The sequence below is a fragment of the Salvelinus fontinalis genome, unplaced genomic scaffold, assembly GCF_029448725.1.
Source record: "Salvelinus fontinalis isolate EN_2023a unplaced genomic scaffold, ASM2944872v1 scaffold_0140, whole genome shotgun sequence".
Classification (NCBI taxonomy): domain Eukaryota; kingdom Metazoa; phylum Chordata; class Actinopteri; order Salmoniformes; family Salmonidae; genus Salvelinus; species Salvelinus fontinalis.
This window is the reverse complement of record NW_026600349.1, coordinates 157,798-170,398: the sequence shown is the minus strand read 5'-3', so window position 1 is coordinate 170,398 and position 12,601 is coordinate 157,798. Positions and strand designations below refer to the sequence as shown.

The window sequence follows — 12,601 nt, the reverse complement described above, 5'->3', positions numbered from 1 at the left end:
TCAGAGGTGAATCTAGTTGATGATCCCTGTGGTACAGGGTCAGAGGTGAATCTAGTTGATGATCCCTGTAGTACAGGGTCAGAGGTTAATCTAGTTGATGATCCCTGGGGTACAGGGTCAGAGGTGAATCTAGTTGATGATCCCTGTGGTACAGGGCCAGAGGTCAATCTAGTTGATGATCCCTGTGGTACAGGGTCAGAGGTGAATCTAGCTGACGATCCCTATGGTACAGGGTCAGAGGTGATTCTAGTTGAATATCCCTATGGTACAGGGTCAGAGGTGATTCTAGTTGATGGTCCCTGTGGTACAGGGTCAGAGGTGAATCTAGTTGATGATCCCTGTTGTACAGGGTCAGAGGTTAATCTAGTTGATGATCCCTGTGGTACAGGGTCAGAGGTGATTCTAGTTGATGATCCCTGTGGTACAGGGTCAGAGGTGAATCTAGTTGATGATCCCTGGGGTACAGGGTCAGAGGTGAATCTAGTTGATGATCCCTGTGGTACAGGGTCAGAGGTGAATCTAGTTGATGATCCCTATGGTACAGGGTCAGAGGTGATTCTAGGTGATGATCCCTGTAGTACAGGGTCAGAGGTGAATCTAGTTGATGATCCCTGTGGTACAGGGTCAGAGGTGAATTTAGTTGTTGATCCCTGGGGTACAGGGTCAGAAGTGAATCTAGTTGATGATCCCTGTGGTACAGGGTCAGAGGTTAATCTAGTTGATGATCCCTGGGGTACAGGGTCAGAGGTGATTCTGGTTGACGATCCCTATGGTACAGGGTCAGAGATGAATCTAGTTGATGATCCCTGTGGTACAGGGTCAGAGGTTAATCTAGTTGATGATCCCTATGGTACAGGGTCAGAGGTGAATCTAGTTAATGATCCCTGGGGTACAGGGTCAGAGGTGAATCTAGTTGATGATCCCTGTGGTACAGGGTCGGAGGTGAATCTAGTTGATGATCCCTGGGGTACAGGGTCGGAGGTGAATCTAGTTGATGATCCCTGGGATACAGGGTCAGAGGTGAATCTAGTTGATGATCCCTTGGGTACAGGGTCAGAGGTGAATCTAGTTGATGATCCCTGTGGTACAGGGACAGAGGTGAATCTAGTTGATGATCCCTGTGGTACAGGTTCAGAGGTGAATCTAGTTGACGATCCCTATGGTACAGGGTCAGAGGTGATTCTAGGTGATGATCCCTGTAGTACAGGGTCAGAGGTGAATCTAGTTGATGATCCCTGTGGTACAGGGTCAGAGGTGAATCTAGTTGATGATCCCTGTAGTACAGGGTCAGAGGTTAATCTAGTTGATGATCCCTGGGGTACAGGGTCAGAGGTGAATCTAGTTGATGATCCCTGTGGTACAGGGTCAGAGGTCAATCTAGTTGATGATCCCTGTGGTACAGGGTCAGAGGTGAATCTAGTTGACGATCCCTATGGTACAGGGTCAGAGGTGATTCTAGTTGACGATCCCTATGGTACAGGGTCAGAGGTGATTCTAGTTGACGGTCCCTGTGGTACAGGGTCAGAGGTGAATCTAGTTGATGATCCCTGTTGTACAGGGTCAGAGGTTAATCTAGTTGATGACCCCTGTGGTACAGGGTCAGAGGTGATTCTAGTTGATGATCCCTGTGGTACAGGGTCAGAGGTGAATCTAGTTGATGATCGCTGGGGTACAGGGTCAGAGGTGAATCTAGTTGATGATCCCTGTGGTACAGGGTCAGAGGTGAATCTAGTTGATGATCCCTATGGTACAGGGTCAGAGGTGATTCTAGGTGATGATCCCTGTAGTACAGGGTCAGAGGTGAATCTAGTTGATGATCCCTGGGGTACAGGGTCAGAGGTGAATCTTGTTGATGATCCCTGTGGTACAGGGTCAGAGGTTAATCTAGTTGATGATCCCTGGGGTACAGGGTCAGAGGTGAATCTAGTTAATAATCCCTGTGGTACAGCGTCAGAGGTGAATCTAGTTGATGATCCCTGTGGTACAGGGTCAGAGGTGAATCTAGTTGATAATCCCTGTGGTACAGCGTCAGATGTGAATCTAGTTGATGATCCCTGTGGTACAGGTTCAGAGGTTAATCTAGTTGGTGATCCCTATGGTACAGGGTCAGAGGTTAATCTAGTTGATAATCCCTGTGGTACAGGGTCAGAGGTGATTCTAGTTGATGATCCCTGTGGTACAGGGTCAGAGGTGAATCTAGTTGATGATCCCTGGGGTACAGGGTCAGAGGTGAATCTAGGTGATGATCCCTGTGGTACAGGGTCAGAGGTGAATCAAGTTGATGATCCCTGGAGTACAGGGTCAGAGGTTAATCTAGTTGATGATCCCTGTGGTACAGGGTCAGAGGTGATTCTGTTGATGATCCCAGGTGATGATAACTGTGGTACAGGGTCAGAGGTGATTCTAGTTGATGATCCCTGGGGTACAGGGTTAGAGGTTCATCTAGTTGACGATCCCTATGGTACAGGGTCAGAGGTGATTCTAGTTGACGATCCCTATGGTACAGGGTCAGAGGTGAATCTAGTTGATGATCACTGTGGTACAGTGTCAGAGGTTAATCTAGTTGATGATCCCTCTGGTACAGGGTCAGAGGTGAATCTAGTTGATAATCCCTGTGGTACAGGGTCAGAGGTGATTCTAGTTGATGATCCCTGTGGTACAGGGTCAGAGGTGAATCTAGTTGATAATCCCTGTGGTACAGGGTCAGAGGTGAATCTAGTTGATGATCCCTGTGGTACAGGGTCAGAGGTGATTCTAGTTGATGATCCCTGTTGTACAGGGTCAGAGGTTAATCTAGTTGATGACCCCTGTGGTACAGGGTCAGAGGTGATTCTAGTTGATGATCCCTGTGGTACAGGGTCAGAGGTGAATCTAGTTGATGATCCCTGGGGTACAGGGTCAGAGGTGAATCTAGTTGATGATCCCTGTGGTACAGGGTCAGAGGTGAATCTAGTTGATGATCCCTATGGTACAGGGTCAGAGGTGATTCTAGGTGATGATCCCTGTAGTACAGGGTCAGAGGTGAATCTAGTTGATGATCCCTGGGGTACAGGGTCAGAGGTGAATCTTGTTGATGATCCCTGTGGTACAGGGTCAGAGGTTAATCTAGTTGATGATCCCTGGGGTACAGGGTCAGAGGTGAATCTAGTTGATAATCCCTGTGGTACAGCGTCAGAGGTGAATCTAGTTGATGATCCCTGTGGTACAGGGTCAGAGGTGAATCTAGTTGATTATCCCTGTGGTACAGCGTCAGAGGTGAATCTAGTTGATGATCCCTGTGGTACAGGTTCAGAGGTTAATCTAGTTGGTGATCCCTATGGTACAGGGTCAGAGGTTAATCTAGTTGATAATCCCTGTGGTACAGGGTCAGAGGTGATTCTAGTTGATGATCCCTGTGGTACAGGGTCAGAGGTGAATCTAGTTGATGATCCCTGGGGTACAGGGTCAGAGGTGAATCTAGGTGATGATCCCTGTGGTACAGGGTCAGAGGTGAATCAAGTTGATGATCCCTGGAGTACAGGGTCAGAGGTTAATCTAGTTGATGATCCCTGTGGTACAGGGTCAGAGGTGATTCTGTTGATGATCCCAGGTGATGATAACTGTGGTACAGGGTCAGAGGTGATTCTAGTTGATGATCCCTGGGGTACAGGGTTAGAGGTTCATCTAGTTGACGATCCCTATGGTACAGGGTCAGAGGTGATTCTAGTTGACGATCCCTATGGTACAGGGTCAGAGGTGAATCTAGTTGATGATCACTGTGGTACAGTGTCAGAGGTTAATCTAGTTGATGATCCCTGTGGTACAGGGTCAGAGGTGAATCTAGTTGATAATCCCTGTGGTACAGGGTCAGAGGTGATTCTAGTTGATGATCCCTGTGGTACAGGGTCAGAGGTGAATCTAGTTGATAATCCCTGTGGTACAGGGTCAGAGGTGAATCTAGTTGATGATCCCTGTGGTACAGGTTCAGAGGTGAATCTAGTTGGTGATCCCTATGGTACAGGGTCAGAGGTTAATCTAGTTGATAATCCCTGTGGTACAGGGTCAGAGGTGATTCTAGTTGATGATCCCTGTGGTACAGGGTCAGAGGTGATTCTAGTTGATAATCCCTGTGGTACAGGGTCAGAGGTGATTCTAGTTGATGATCCCTGGGGTACAGGGTCAGAGGTGAATCTAGTTGATAATCCCTGTGGTACAGGGTCAGAGGGGATTCTAGGTAATTATCCCTATGGTACAGGGTCAGAGGTGAATCTAGTTGATGATCCCTGGGGTACAGGGTCAGAGGTGATTCTAGGTGATGATCCCTGTGGTACAGGGTCAGAGGTGTGTTCCTCCCTACCATCTCTGCCATTGAGGGCATGTAGGGTAATCTGATCCTAGAACTGTGGTTAGGGGTGACTTGGACCTTCCAACCAGTGTTTCATCATTTGATGTCACTCTCTCTCATCACAGCGGCGTACCCTGCTGCCTATGGATTGGTCGGCCAGCATTTCCCACAGCAACCTACCCTGGTTGCCCAGCAACATCAGCAGCCCCAGCAACAGCAGCAGCGAGAAGGTGATATCACTTCCTGTCTCTCAGACAGCACCTGTTGTGTGTGTGTCTCAGATTAGTGTGCGTGTGAATCAAAGATCCTCATGAATATGTGTGTGTGTGTCTCTTTGTCACAGACCCTAACGTGTGTATGTATTCCTCCCCTAGGGCCGGAGGGTTGTAATATCTTCATCTACCACCTGCCTCAGGAGTTCAGTGACAGTGAGATGCTCCAGATGTTTCTGCCCTTTGGAAACGTCATCTCAGCTAAAGTCTTTGTAGACCGCGCCACCAACCAGAGCAAGTGCTTCGGTAAGACAGAGAGAGAGGGATTGGAGGGGGAGAGATAGGAGAGAGGCAGGGATGGGTGAATAGTGAGTATCCAGGAGAAAAGGAAAGAAAGGGGGAACGGAGGAGAAATGGAGGGAGATAAGAGAGAATTGCAATTCCACTTGTTGCTATGATTCATGATGATCATAACTCACAGTTGCTGGTAGTATACTGTATGACTGTATCTCTGTCTGTTGCAATGAAGCAATGTGATTATACATGTTATATTACATTTCAGAATGTTTCTCTCTCTGTTCCCTCTTCCTCTCTCGTTCCTCCCTCCCCAGGTTTTGTGAGTTTTGACAACCCATCCAGTGCCCAGACTGCCATCCAGGCTATGAATGGGTTCCAGATCGGCATGAAGAGACTCAAGGTGCAGCTGAAACGACCTAAAGACGCCAACCGCCCCTACTGAAGGAGAGAGAGAGAGGTGAGAAGTGATAGGGGCTGGGAAAGAGAGAGGGGGGAGAAAGAATGTGTGGATAGAGGGATTGAGGAATGGGAGGCAATAAAGGGAAGAAGGGAATGAGGGAGGGGACTGGAGGTTAGAAGAGAAGGTAGGAGAGAGGAGGGTAGAAGAGAGGAGGGGAGGAGAGAGGAGGGTAGGAGAGAGGAGTATGGGAGAGAGGAGGGTAGAAGAGAAGGTAGGAGAGAGGAGGGTAGAAGAGAGGAGGGGAGGAGAGAGGAGGGTAGAAGAGAAGGTAGGAGAGATGAGGGTAGAAGAGAAGGTAGGAGAGAGGAGGGTAGAAGAGAGGAGGGGAGGAGAGAGGAGGGTAGAAGAGAAGGTAGGAGAGAGGAGGGTAGAAGAGAGGATGGTAGGAGAGAGGAGGGTAGGAGAGAGGAGTATGGGAGAGATGAGGGTAGAAGAGAGGAGGGTAGAAGAGAAGGTAGGAGAGATGAGGGTAGAAGAGAGGAGGGTAGAAGAGAAGGTAGGAGAGATGAGGGTAGAAGAGAAGGTAGGAGAGAGGAGGGTAGAAGAGAGGAGGGGAGGAGAGAGGAGGGTAGGAGAGAGGAGTATGGGAGAGATGAGGGTAGAAGAGAGGAGGGTAGGAGGCAGGAGAGAGGTGGGGAGGAGAGAGGATGGGAGGAGGGAGGAGCGGAGGAGGGAGGAGAAAGGAGGGTAGGAGGGAGGAGAGAGGAGGGTAGGAGAAAGGAGGATATGAGGCAGGAGAGAGGAGGGTAGAAGGCAGGAGAGAGGAGGGTAGAAGAGAGGAGGGGAGGAGAGAGGAGGGTAGAAGAGAGGAGGGGAGGAGAGAGGAGGGTAGGAGAGAGGAGTATGGGAGAGAGGAGGGTAGAAGAGAAGGTAGGAGAGAGGAGGGTAGAAGAGAGGATGGGGAGGAGAGAGGAGGGTAGAAGAGAAGGTAGGAGAGATGAGGGTAGAAGAGAAGGTAGGAGAGAGGAGGGTAGAAGAGAGGAGGGGAGGAGAGAGGAGGGTAGAAGAGAAGATAGGAGAGAGGAGGGTAGAAGAGAGGAGGGGAGGAGAGAGGAGTATGGGAGAGAGGAGGGTAGAAAAGAAGGTAGGAGAGAGGAGGGTAGAAGAGAGGAGGGGAGGAGAGAGGAGGGTAGGAGAGAGGAGTATGGGAGAGATGAGGGTAGAAGAGAGGAGGGTAGGAGGCAGGAGAGAGGTGGGGAGGAGAGAGGATGGGAGGAGGGAGGAGCGGAGGAGGGAGGAGAAAGGAGGGTAGGAGGGAGGAGAGAGGAGGGTAGGAGAAAGGAGGATAGGAGGCAGGAGAGAGGAAGGTAGAAGAGAGGAGGGTAGGAGAGAGGAGAGAGGGGGGTAGGAGGCAGGAGAGATGCGGAGAGGAGAGAGGAGGGTAGAAGAGAGGAGAGAGGAGTGAGGTCGGGGAGGCGTGTAAGAGAGATGTTATGGGAAGGAGGAGGGATATTTGGGTTTGGGGAGGAAACAGGAAAGAATGACAATGGAGTTTATGCAAGCTGCTGTCAATGCTTTCTACAATGCTGATTGGTGAAAGGGCTATATGACGAGAGTGGGCGGGATCTTAAATAAGCAGTGCATATGTGGTAAAGAATATTAAACACATGAAATAACAAAAAATGCTTTGTAGGTAGTTCAATCATTTAGAGATACTGTAGCCAAATTAATCAAAACTAAATTATTGAAATATTGTTATCCAACTTTATATTTTTTATTTATTTTTATTTTCTGATGTTTTTTAATCTTTTCCTGAAACAACAACATACCTCACCCGAGATCCTCCCGTCCAATCATAATTCGCGGGGATCCCATCACTATGGTTACCTAGCGACCGATAAAGCCCCGACCCCCCTTCCTCTCACGTGTTGTAAGTTGATTGGTTGGCCTGTGTCTGGGTTGCTGTGGAGGTGGATTGCCTGTGCTGGTTGCCCTTGGCGATTTTTTGGTTTGTTCCATCGCCCCGAGCAACCGGCCATGCACTGACCTGCATGCCCTGTTGCCGTGGTGACCACAGACTGTGTTTGTTGCATTGTGACTTTCTTTTGTATTGACCTGTGCACATACTGATCAATAACTGTCAATAACTGGGATCTGATTAATTAAGTATCAATTGATTCGATTGAATATCCGCATTGACTGATGGATAATTGTATTGGATATTTGGATCAATTCTGTATTAATGGTCGTTGTTTTTCCGCAGTTTCGTTTTTGATCAGTTTCTGTAGTGTTCTGTTTGGTGTCATTATCATTATAGTGCTACTGTATATTTGGGCTAGACTGAGGTGGGCAAGGGGGCTGTGTGTGTGTGTGTGTGTGTGTGTGTGTGTGTGTGTGTGTGTGTGTGTGTGTGTGTGTGTGTGTGTGTGTGTGTGTGTGTGTGTGTGTGTGTGTGTGTGTGTGTGTGTGTGTGTGTGTGTGTGTGTGAGGGTGTCCAAAGTTAACTGTGTGATTACAGTAGGTTTATGAATGTTTTCCTACAGTCTCAAAACAGGCCATTCAGTGTGTAATGAGGTAACAGGTAATGGGGCCCCTTCATGTGTTGTTGGGTTTAAAGTACAGATTTACACCATAAACTATCCCAGTCTAGCCTAGAACTATCCCAGTCTAGTCCAGTCCAGCTCAGTCCAGTCCAGCCTAGTCCAGTCCAGCTCAGTCCAGTCCAGCCCAGCCTAGTCCAGCCCAGCCATCTGCATTCGGTGCTGATCATAGCCTATGCGGATATAGAGGTGGGTAACCCCTTTGTAAGGAAAATGTGTGAAATGATTTAGCATGTGTAAGCTAAGCAATGAATTGTAAATAACTCCCCATAAACAGCACACATTCCTAGGATAAGTCCCAGTCCATCTCATAGTTTAAAGAGTCTTCATCACCTGGTCGCATTTCCTTCATCTGCACTGAAACCAAATAATAGGTGAAAACAATATGGTGGAAGATGAGCAGATGAGCGTAGAGAGGAAAGAGACAGGGAGAGGAAGTTACTTCAGACTATTCAGATGCAGCACTGGACTGTGGACCTCTGATGACACTAAACTCTGCTGATCTGGATTCTGATTGGTAGGCTGTGTGTCCTTGGCTTCTGATTGGTAAGACTGTGGACTGGCCTGACTTTCTGATTGGTGTCTATTTCCCCTTCTTTTCTACCAGTCTATTTCCCCCTCCTGTTTTATATCACTCCATCTCTCCTTTTCTCCCCTCCCATCTTTCTCTCTCTTGCTTCCTTTCTCTCTCCCCTTCTCTCACCCCCCTGGCCGGTGTTTTGAGGTAATGGTTTGTGGTTGTGATGGTGCTAAACATTGCCTCTTGCCGATTGGAGAACAGACTTAAACTATAGGAATTCTGGGAGAATTAATATACATGGGGAAAAAATTGTCTCTTGGTATGGGTAGAGGTTACCCATAGAGCCAGATCTAGGATCAGCTAACCTGCCCCAAAACATTAACCATATGGGAGAAAACACAAAACTGACCTTAGATCAGTTTATCTGAATAATCTAATAATAACATTAAAAGACTACAAATTAGAAAAATGTATTGTAATTGCTTTAATTTACATGAGAAGCTACCACACAGAATTCTAGGCTACTTGTGGACTAAGGGAGACTGTTACCCAGAATTTCTATACTGCAACTGCCAGAGAGTGATGCATGTTGGGAACCTTTGCTTGCCGTGATCTAAGACACAAGCACAACGTGTGCGTGCACGGACACACACACACACACACACACACACACACACACACACACACACACACACACACACACACACACACACAGACATACATACAATTAGAGAAAAGGCAAAAGGCCTCCCAAATGACAACAACAACATTCATGGATATTTCACTGTGTTGAGTTGCATGCCCTGGACACTCTGTATGTCTATGTGTAAAAGCACCATGACGTTATCCCTGTTGAAAAACACAGAGGTTTACTATAGTAACCAATGATGCAGACTTAGTAGAGGTAAACTGTTTTGTGCAAATGGTTTCTGGTGATAGATTATTTTGTTAGAAATGTCATCCAGATGAGGGATGAATTGTTTCCATACTGTTATTTCTTTGTTTTCTGATATATAGAGGATTATAATAGAGGTTAACCACAAGACTATATCCATGTCCTAACAAGCTCTCTCTCTCTCTCTCTCTCTCTCTCTCTCTCTCTCTCTCTCTCTCTCTCTCTCTCTCTCTCTCTCTCTCTCTCTCTCTCTCTCTCTTCTCTCTCTCTTCTCTCTCTCTCTCTCTTTCTCCCTCCCTCTCTCTCTCTCTCTCTCTTCTCTCTCTCTCTCTTCACTCTCACTCTCTCTCTCACTCTCTCTACTCTTTCTCTCTCTCACTCACTCACTCACTCACTCACTCTCTCTCTCTCTCTTCTCTCTCTCTCTCTCTCTCTCACTCTCACTCTCTCTCTCTCTCACTCTCTCTACCTCTTTCTTTCTCTCACTCACTCTCTCTCTCTTCTCTCTCTCTCTCTCTCTTCTCTCTCTCTCTCTCACTCTCACTCTCTCTCTCTCTCACGCTCTCTACCTCTTTCTCTCACTCACTCTCTCTCTCACTCTCACTCTCTCTCTCACTCTCTCTACCTCTTTCTCTCACTCACTCTCTCTCTCTCTCTCTCTCTCTCCATCTGTCCCCCAACCCCTCCCTCTCACTCTTCCTTCCTTCGCTCTTGCAGGTGAAGTTTTCAGACTCCGGCCGTGGTGGAATCCCAGCGTGCATTGCACCCTCAGACCTACTACCTTTCTTTTGAGCGACGGGGAACAGCACACACACACACACACACACACACCACACACACACGCACACACATATTGCACTCTAAAAGGACCAAGGCACAGATATTGACCAATGTACATATTATAGTCCTCACACACACAAACACTCACATACTTTCGAATACATATATGTCAGTAATCGTACCCATTGAACTGGACTCAGTTTGAAAATGGTTTGTGAGGAGTTTGTCTGGAGTGTGTAGGGCAGTGAAGATCACACACCTACACGACCCAGGAAGTACTTACTAAAGTCATTGATGAGATGATGAATAATGGTGATATATTACTTCTTTGGACCAGAACATGTCATATTACATGACTATTACATGTGTATAACATGATACAAATAGGAAGGCCTCCATTTCGTAATAAAAAAAGGAAAACAGGAAAAAATATTGAGACAAAATGAGTAGTTTAGAGAAACTTTGGAGAGAGATCCTTATGGCCTGTAAATAATTTAGTTTAAGAAGAGTAACATTTAGAAAATTACAAAAAAACGCAAAAAGAAGAGTACTTTAGATAAATCACTGAAAAATGACACAATATTATTACTATTATTGTTATTATTATTATTATCTTCGTTAGGGGATATTGTATTAGAAATAAAGAAAGGGGAGAATCACAAACATATTTTCAATTTCTACTTAGATTTTAGGATAAATGTGGTGGGAGGGACTGCACCTTTTCTGAGAGGTTTTAATATTTTAACAATTTTTTATTTATTGACTAATTTATCAATTATTTTTGTTAATAGGGAGCAATGATGAAGGGTTTAAAGGGGTTACGAGTTTCTGATTTTAGAATTTTTTAGAGCAAAAAAGGGTCTGTTTCTGTCAGACTCTGTCAGAGTAATTATAATTATGAATGAATTATTAAAACAATGATATTTATTTCTTATTTATTGAGTCTGTTTTTGATCCAATCTCTTTTTAAGTTAAAATAAAAAGTATTATACATCAAATACGTTTTTCGTGATTTATTGTGTGTGTGTGTTTGTGTAAGGGAGAGAGAGGGGGAGATAGAGGGGGAGAGAGAAAGAGGGGGAGGGAGAGAGGAGAGCGCGAGAGAGAAGCGCGTGAGAGAGAGGTAGAGTGCAGGACAGAGGAGAGTGCGAGAGAGAAGCGCGTGAGAGAGAGGTAGAGTGCAGGACAGAGGAGAGTGCGAGAGAGAAGCGCATGAGAGAGAGGTAGAGGGGAGAAGGAAGAGTTAAAATATGTAAAAGAGAGAGAAGGAACAGTACAGATTGTAATTGACCAGTAGGGGGCGACACAAGCACAGATCCCAGTCTCCATCTCAGTAGGTAGTTCTCTCTCAAGAGAGGTTCTAGTAGATATGGTAGGTAGTTCTCTCTCAAGAGAGGTTCTGGTAGATATTGTAGGTAGTTCTCTCTGAAGAGAGGTTCTGGTAGATATGGTAGGTAGTTCTCTCTCAAGAGAGGTTCTGGTAGATATGGTAGGTAGTTCTCTCTCAGGAGAGGTTCTGGTAGATATGGTAGGTAGTTCTCTCTCAGGAGAGGTTCTGGTAGATATGGTAGGTAGTTCTCTCTCAAGAGAGGTTCTGGTAGATATGGTAGGTAGTTCTCTCTCAAGAGAGGTTCTGGTAGATATGGTAGGTAGTTCTCTCTCATGAGAGGTTCTGGTAGATATGGTAGGTAGTTCTCTCTGAAGAGAGGTTCTGGTAGATATGGTAGGTAGTTCTCTCTCAAGAGAGGTTCTGGTAGATATGGTAGGTAGTTCTCTCTCAAGAGAGGTTCTGGTAGATATGCTAGGTAGTTCTCTCTCAAGAGAGGTTCTGGTAGATATGGTAGGTAGTTCTCTCTCAAGAGAGGTTCTGGTAGATATGGTAGGTAGTTCTCTCTCAAGAGAGGTTCTGGTAGATATGGTAGGTAGTTCTCTCTCAAGAGAGGTTCTGGTAGATATGGTAGGTAGTTCTCGAGAGGTTCTGGTAGATATGGTAGGTAGTTCTCGAGAGGTTCTGGTAGATATGGTAGGTAGTTCTCTCTCAAGAGAGGTTCTGGTAGATATGGTAGGTAGTTCTCTCTCAGGAGAGGTTCTGGTAGATATGGTAGGTAGTTCTCTCTGAAGAGAGGTTCTGGTAGATATGGTAGGTTGTTCTCGAGAGGTTCTGGTAGATATGGTAGGTTGTTCTCTCTCAAGAGAGATTCTGGTAGATATGGTAGGTAGTTCTCTCTCAAGAGAGGTTCTGGTAGATATGGTAGGTAGTTCTCTCTCAAGAGAGGTTCTGGTAGATATGGTAGGTAGTTCTCTCTCAAGAGAGGTTCTGGTAGATATGGTAGGTAGTTCTCTCTCAGGAGAGGTTCTGGTAGATATGGTAGGTAGTTCTCTCTCAAGAGAGGTTCTGGTAGATATGGTAGGTAGTTCTCTCTCATGAGAGGTTCTGGTAGATATGGTAGGTAGTTCTCTCTCAAGAGAGGTTCTGGTAGATATGGTAGGTAGTTCTCTCTCAAGAGAGGTTCTGGTAGATATGGTAGGTAGTTCTCTCTCAGGAGAGGTTCTGGTAGATATGGTAGGTAGTT

General features: G+C 46.3%; 1 protein-coding gene across 5 annotated transcripts in view; it reads left to right on the top strand.

Annotated features, from left to right (window-relative positions):
- LOC129843459 (CUGBP Elav-like family member 3) overlaps positions 1 to 11,026 on the top strand; it is a 175,301-nt gene extending 164,275 nt beyond the window's left edge. For 4 of the 5 annotated variants that reach the window (XM_055912179.1, XM_055912178.1, XM_055912177.1 and 1 more), the window contains exons 7-10: positions 4,450 to 4,554; positions 4,699 to 4,842; positions 5,148 to 5,290; positions 9,966 to 11,026. In XM_055912179.1, the coding sequence (XP_055768154.1) occupies positions 4,450 to 4,554; positions 4,699 to 4,842; positions 5,148 to 5,275 (377 nt within the window). In that variant the 3' untranslated portion in view covers positions 5,276 to 5,290; positions 9,966 to 11,026. Of the gene's footprint in view, positions 1 to 4,449; positions 4,555 to 4,698; positions 4,843 to 5,147; positions 5,291 to 7,072; positions 7,164 to 9,965 lie in introns of all 5 variants that reach the window. The other variant, XR_008757856.1, reaches the window with a different exon arrangement.
- Positions 11,027 to 12,601: the final 1,575 nt, after the last annotated feature.